Raw genomic sequence first — 7,828 nt, forward strand, 5'->3', positions numbered from 1 at the left:
CGAGCGGGAAGGAAGGACGAGGAGGAAGGAATCCTCTTCCTCTTCTGTCGTCCTCCGTCTGCTCCCCCGCTTCGCTCACAGCGCCGTGGCCTCCCAGCTGGTTCCCCGCGGGACCTGGCGTCACTTGGTCCCCGTCAGCACCGGGGCGGGCACCGCCGAGGGGTGTGGCCTGCTGAGCTCCGCCCCCGTCGCGGGCGAGGCGGCTGCGGAGGCCAGACTGCAGGGCGTGGCCGGGGCGGTGACACCTGGGAGGGAAGAGTCAGAGGTTAGCTCCTGTCAGGAACTGAAACGCATCAGCAGGGAACACTGACGGGTTTACGAGAGGTCATGGGGCGTGTCTGCCCTGATTTAGACGCTCGATGGGTGTGGCCACTCCTGATGATTGACAGCTGCTCTCTCCTAAAGTGTTTGCGGGGCTTTTGAGTATTTTTGAAATAAGATCGATGATGGTTCGTTTAAAAGTTTCTCAGGAGTTTCCCGAGGCGGCTAGTCGCACCAGACACCTGTAATTTGCATAAGGTAGCCTGGACCTCAACTTTATGCAAATGAGGAGGCATCAATGTGACACCTGGTCTCTCGAAATGCATACCAGAAATTATGTATATTCCCATCAAAGCCTTCACATGAAAACCAATGGGCTACGTTATGCTCATCCTGTATAAAACCACCTGTAATTTTCATAACACTTGTTTATATCAGTCGCTCACACAGTGAAGCTACCCGTCTTGCACAGGGATAGAGGAATCATCACCTCAGCTCGTTGCAATAATCTGTTTTGTAATTTCAATTTACATGTTTTTGTAGAAAGAAAAAAACAGTTTTATTTCAATGTTTGTCAGACACCTTTCACATTTAAACACAGGAAGTCTGATGTCAATCCAGCATCAGTGATCTCCTCTTAAAACATATCATTTTATCAATACTATAGTTGTATCTTGCAATTAAAAAGGAGCATTTTTAGTACTTTTCTCTGATTCTTATTGACTGATTTTCTGGTAATTTTGTCTTTGCAAATTTCTTCACAAATGCAAAGATGTTAATTAAATTAAAAATCAAGGTTTGTAATAGTATTTCTAATACTGTACATTTTGACACTGCAATTTTCCAATTTATTGCAAATGACTATCAGCCCTGATTACTGGTTATTGGTATTCTTTGATATTCTAATAACTGGTATTAGGTATTGGCCCTTAAATATCAATATCGTATTGATCTGTGTCCTTAATCTTGTGATTCCTGAGGGTCTCACATATTTTGTTCTGGCGAGCTAACCGGAGCGACGCCGTTGGCCTGAACTCACATTCCTTGCGTGGAGTTGCGTTGCTGCCGTCTATGGAGGGCGTCTTGCTGGCGGCCGCGTTGGCGTTTTGGCTCGGAGCCGCCTGGCTGCTGTTCTGCTCCGGGCCCGCCGGGCTCTGGCTGCTGGTCAAGCTCTGGCCCTGGGCCGCCGTCTGGGCCGGTTTGGAGGCCGGGCTCATCCTGGCCGGCGGGTTGGCGGCGTCCATGCTGCTGCCCATGCTGCTGCCGAGCTGCAGCCGCCGCATGTGCCGCACCACGGCGGTCGCATTGAACGCTTGCTGGGGAAAGAACAAGGGAAGAGAGAAGGAGAATAAATACAAGAAAGAAAATCAGAGAAAGAAAACGGGGGGAAAAGCAAGGAGCTCTCACTCTGCGTTTTGTTCTCAGTACCACAAATACCAGCGTAAGTAAAGTCACATTTAAATTACACAACATTTAAATGTTTAAATTATAAAAGTGAAGTTAAAAAAAAAAAAAAAAAAAAAACATGTCCATGTTGCTGCCATTTTCAGTAACCGTGGTAACCTTAACCAAGAGGTTTTATTGGCTAAACCTAACCTCTGACACTCAAATGAAGAAAGCCCGGTGAGTGTCATCGGTGTTTGGTATTTGCCGCCCTGAGATGAGAATCAGTTGAAATTGCTATTAATGCCTCCAGCCATCTAACTGCTTGGAGTTGGACAGTTTTTTTTTATATTAAAATATAATATATAGAATATTATAATAAGAAGAATAGTGCTTTCTTTTATAAGTATCCGTGCAATAAGCAGATAATCTACAGCCAGCCGGTCGTTGTTGTAAAATAATCCCCAACAGGGCAATCGAGACCCCAGCGTGAGGTGGAGGGGTCTTGTATCGGCCTACAGAGTGACTCCTCTTCCAGCAGAGAGGATCTTTGCTGTTGGACAGCAGCGCCTCAGCAGCAGAAACAAACTTTACCCTCCATTTGCTCTTGGCGAAGTTCTTCCTGATCTGCCGGCTCACTGACTCGTGGATGTTCTTGCAGAGAGCTGTGTCGCCGGCAATCCTGACACACACACACACACACACACACACACACACACACACACACACACACACACACGCACACACACACACATGCACACCATAAATCTAAGGTTAACATCCCTTCTTACCATGCATTAACTGTTTTCATCCATGCAGCTCTGTGTGTGTGTGTGTGTGTGTGTGTGTGTGTGTGTGTGTGTGTCTCACCAGGGGTGTCTGAGGGCCTGTTCGCAGGTGTAACGCTTTGCTGGATCTTTCTCCATCAGACTGCTGATGAAATCCTTGGCTGAGGAACAAAAAAAAAAAAACATCAAAAAGGACAGAAGGCATCAGTAATGTCAGACACACGCACCCACACACACACCCACACACACACACACACACGCACACACACACACACACACACGCACACACACATGTATGCACACAACATCAAGGTCAAATTGATTTAATCCAGTTGGAACGGCATCAGTCTGAGAGAGTCAGAAGTATTTCAAAGTGGAGTTTGGATGTTTCTCTGTGACTGACAGCTGGCTCCACCCACCCGGTGCAGCTCGGAGGGCGAAACAAACGCTACGAGTTCTCGTACCTCAGAGGTGTCAACTCTTCAGAAAACGGAGAGAAACAGCCTGATTTCCAGCCTGACCAGGTGGTGGTTTCAGTTTGATGAACTCGAGGGTTGGAAAGTTTTTTGTTGTTTTTTTTTCAAAATAAAGGCAAGCCTGATCCTTTAATTTGAAGTTCTGGTTGTGGTTCTTCCTCCTCTGGTGGCGTTTCACACTGACAAAACGTTTTAAAGGACGAACAGCAGCACATGTGTGTTTGGGCTTCAGTGTCCATGCTGTTCTCCAGCCCGCCTGCTCGCTCCGAGGAACTACTTTGTTTTTTTGTTTGTTTTGTTTGTTTTTTTATACTTTATTTTTCAATTATTGTTGACATATCTGCAGCTTGACTGCTCCCACAATTGCCTTTCATGTCAAAAACATTTTTTTTTAAATAAAGAAACACAAAGAAGAAAAGTACAAGACAAAAAACAACCAAATTTACTCGAAATCTACAAAAAATAAATAAGTAAATAAATAAATTTAGGAAAAAAACAAAACAAAAGCATGATGGATTAATTGGATACTGCAGACATTTTATACCTTCAGTTCATATATGCACATATATTCCTTTTGTTGACGTAGTTATAATTTACGGTCGTCTAACACCCACCTTTTCTCAAACACATCTTCCATATTCCTTATTTTGTGAGTTATTTTTTCCATAAGTTGAACATAATTTTCCATTTTGTTAGATGTGGGTTTTTAGTTGTTTTCCACCCTTTTGTGATTTGCTTCAGAGCTGTGATTCTCAAGATTCTGAATAAATAATAAAATAAATAACATTTAGAAAAAGCTCCTGAACGTAATAAAGTTTGTTTTTAAATCTGCGCACAAGTTCATAACAAACTGAAACCTACAAAAAACTTGTGATGCGTCTTTGAAATCGCCTCAAACAGACCTCAGGTGTCTCAGATGTGGGATGAGAGTTATTGTTTTTTGAACACACCCCCAGAAACTCCTCCTCCAGATCGCACTGTGGCGTAGTGATACAGAGAAAAAGTAGTTCCACCAATTAAAGGAGTGCTCCAATGTTTTTGGGCAGAATCCCCTCTTTCCCAACGTCCCCAGACTGAGGCCAGATGTTGGACACTGTTTCCACCTCTGGACGTCCACTGGCTCAGTTCAGTTCAGCCTCACAGCTCCTGTAAGGTTTACTTTTGGAGACAGGCTAACGACTCCCATAGACTCCAAGTCTTTATGCTAAGCTAACAGACAATGCTACCCATAGCCCTAAAACTGGGATTTGATAAATGTGGTGTTCCTTTAAGAAGCTGTGGGCCGTGGACACTGAAGCCTCAAGAAGATATGATCAAATGGTTTTGATTTCTGGCCCAGATCCACTTCGTTCATGTTGCAGAAGGGGCGGGGCTTACGGCTCAGGGGCGGGGCTTACGGCTCAGACCCGGAGCCGCTTCACCGTCAGACTCTGATGGTTTTCATGTGTTTCTATCTGAAGCTCTGACGGGTTTCATTCCTGGAATCCCTGCACTAGACCTACTGGAAATATAAGGTTTCACACACACACACACACACACACACACACACACACACACACACACACTGGCCTGGGTGCAGGATGCCAGACTGCTGCATCAGACTGGTTTCCAGTAAACAGATGCCTCATGATGAATGAATGATGAAGGCTGTGCGGTGATTTGTGGAAAGCTGCGGTGGTGAGAGGTGACTGCACACACACACACACACACACACACACACACACACACGCACATACACACGCACACACACATTCCAGGCGGATGACATCAGCAGTAGTGGAGAGCTGCCATCCATATGAGACACGTGGTGGACAGAGGAGGAGGAGGAGGAGGAGGAGGGTGATGAAGAGGAGCAGAAGAAGAAAGATGACGATAAAGAAGAGGATGAAAATGATGAGGGTGAGGATAAGACTGATGATGATGATGAGGGTGAGGATGATGATGATGAGGATGAGGTTGATGATGATGAGGGTGAGGGTGAGGATGATGAGGATGATGATGAGGGTGAGGGTGAGGGTGAGGGTGAGGATGATGAGGATGATGATGATGAGGGTGATGAAGGCTCACCGGAGTCGGAGATGTCGTCCCAGTACGGAGCGTCGAACTCGTAGTCGGCTTTCAGAATCTGCTCGAACAGCTTGGAGTCGTTTTCATCGTAGAATGGAGGATAACCACACAGCCTGCAGAGACACAGAGGACTCATCCTGTCATCCATTCATCCAGTCATCCATCCAGTCATTTATTCATCTAATCATTCACTCATCCACTCATTTATTTAGAGCTGCAGAAAGAAAGATAACCACACAGCCTGCAGAGACACAGAGGAGTAGGTCATTCATTCATTCATCCATCCAGTCATTTATTCAGACAACAGTAGATAACCACCAGGCCTGCAGAGAAACAGGAGTCATCCAGTCATTCATTCATGTATTTATTCATCCACTCATTCATTATCCAGTCATTTATGTATAGTTGTAGAACGGAGGAGAGCCACACAGCCTGCAGAGACACAGAGGACTCATCCAGTCATTCACTGCACTCATGTGTTCACGCAGTCATGTGTTCACAGTCATGTGTTCACACAGTCATGTGTTCACAGTCATGTGTTCACGCAGTCATGTGTTCACAGTCATGTGTTCACACAGTCATGTGTTCACGCAGTCATGTGTTCACAGTCATGTGTTCACACAGTCATGTGTTCATGCAGTCATGTGTTCATGCAGTCATGTGTTCACGCACTCATGTGTTCATGCAGCAGGTTTGTCTCTGCTGCACTGTGATGAAGACGAGGCTCAGCAGGAAGTTCCTCAGCGATGAAGAGCAGCGAGCTCAATGAGACGTGGACGTGGAAAGAAAACACACACACACACACACACACACAGACACACACACACACACACACACGTGTCCTTTGGGCTGGAGGATGTATGTGAACAGCCAAAGTGACTTCAGTGGTGAACGGACGGGAACATTGCCCCATAATTCCATCTCTGCTGTAATCCCGAAGCCAAGCAACGACATTTCGTTGCCAAAATCTCACTGCTGTGTTTTTTTGTGCAATGACAATAAAGAAAGTCTAAGTCTAAGTCTTCCTCAGATTATTGGGCTTCCTCAGATTATAGGGCTTCCTCAGATTATTGGGCCTCCTCAGATTATTGGGCTTCCTCAGATTATTGGGCCTCCTCAGATTATTGCCTTTCTGACTTGCTGGCAGCCGTCTCGTCACTGTGTGCATGTAAATATGACAGTATGAGATTAATCAGGTTGGGATGAGATTATGAGCGCAACACAGCCGGTGTTCATCAAACTGAGTCAGATTAGCAGAGAGCAGAGAGCGAGGCTCTGCGGGGCGAGCGACCCGGCCCCCATCCCGTCCTGGCTCGGCCCCCGGCCCGTCCCGTCCCATCCCATCCCCCGTCCCGTCCCGTCCCGTCCCGTCCCGTCCCGTCCCGTCCTGGCTCAGCCCCCGTCCCGGCCCCTGTCCCGGCCCGGCCCCCGGCCCCCGTCCCGTCCTGGCTCAGCCCCGGTCCCGTCCCGGCTCGGCTCACAGCTCGCAGCCGCCCCGACCCCCGTCCCGTCCTGGCTCGGCCCCCGTTCCCCGTCCCGTCCCGCCCCGGCCCCCGGCCCGGCCCCCGCCCCGGCCCCCGTCCCGTCCTGGCTCGGCCCCCGGCCCCCGTCCCGTCCCGTCCCGTCCCGTCCCGTCCTGGCTCAGCCCCCGTCCCGGCCCCTGTCCCGGCCCGGCCCCCGGCCCCCGTCCCATCCTGGGTCAGCCCCGGTCCCGTCCCGGCTCGGCTCACAGCTCGCAGCCGCCCCGACCCCCGTCCCGTCCTGGCTCGGCCCCCGTTCCCCGTCCCGTCCCGCCCCGGCCCCCATCCCGTCCCGTCCCGGCCCCCGCCCCGACCCCCGTCCCGTCCTGGCTCGGCCCCCGTTCCCCGTCCCGTCCCGCCCCGGCCCCCGTCCCGTCCCGTCCCGTCCCGGCCCGGCCCCCGCCCCGGCCCCCGTCCTGTCCTGGCTCGGCCCCCGGCCCCCGTCCCGTCCCGTCCCGTCCCGTCCCGTCCCGGCTCAGCCCCCGTCCCGGCCCCTGTCCCGGCCCGGCCCCCGGCCCCCATCCCGTCCTGGCTCAGCCCCGGTCCCGTCCCAGCTCGGCTTACAGCTCGCGGCCGCACAGCAACGTTCCCAAAAACTCATTTGCACCTAATTATCCGCCTGCAGATGCACCAAACTGTGACTTTCCCAGAATGCATTAGCAGAGATTATCATAAAAACTCATTAAAATGCCTTTCTCCATCGATACACACGGCGGGAAAAACACACACCCACACACACACACACACACACACACACACACACACCAGGAGGAGCGTGAAGAGAGGCTTCCCTTTTGTTTCTGTGCCTTCACGTTTGGTTAGAGACTGAGCCGTCACACACACACACACTCACACACACACACACACACACACACACACACACACTCTCGCTGACTCCTTTCAGTCTAACCTTTGACCCTGAACTGAACTCATGAACTGAAACCGAGACAAAACACACATTAGCAGCCTCACTGATCTGCCTTTTTATCACCTGAGGAACGCCTTCATGTTTTTTTTTTTCTTCCTCCCGTCTGATTCTGAATCCCTCGCTCCGGCCTGTGATCACCAGAGGATGATTTACTGTGAACCTGCAGACGGACACACCTGTGAACCTTCTGACGGACACACCTGTGAACCTGCAGACGGACACACCTGTGAACCTCCTGACGGACACACCTGTGAACCTGCAGACTGACACACCTGTGAGCCTGCAGACGGACACACCTGTGAGCCTGCAGACGGACACACCTGTGAACCTTCTGACGGACACACCTGTGAACCTGCAGACTGACACACCTGTGAGCCTGCAGACGGACACACCTGTGAACCTTCT

At 50.0% G+C, this 7,828-nt stretch overlaps 1 protein-coding gene across 1 annotated transcript in view; it reads right to left on the reverse strand.

The window, feature by feature from the left end:
- Nucleotides 1-7,828, reverse strand: part of camk1da (calcium/calmodulin-dependent protein kinase 1Da) — a 67,653-nt gene continuing 59,825 nt past the window's right edge. The window contains exons 7-11 of the mRNA XM_030046169.1: nucleotides 4,976-5,088; nucleotides 2,515-2,593; nucleotides 2,239-2,326; nucleotides 1,301-1,577; nucleotides 1-245 (exon numbers count right to left, since the gene is read on the reverse strand). Coding sequence (XP_029902029.1) covers nucleotides 121-245; nucleotides 1,301-1,577; nucleotides 2,239-2,326; nucleotides 2,515-2,593; nucleotides 4,976-5,088 — 682 coding nt within the window. The 3' untranslated portion in view covers nucleotides 1-120. The remainder of the gene's footprint in view (nucleotides 246-1,300; nucleotides 1,578-2,238; nucleotides 2,327-2,514; nucleotides 2,594-4,975; nucleotides 5,089-7,828) is intronic.

This window comes from Myripristis murdjan, chromosome 23, assembly GCF_902150065.1.
Source record: "Myripristis murdjan chromosome 23, fMyrMur1.1, whole genome shotgun sequence".
Classification (NCBI taxonomy): domain Eukaryota; kingdom Metazoa; phylum Chordata; class Actinopteri; order Holocentriformes; family Holocentridae; genus Myripristis; species Myripristis murdjan.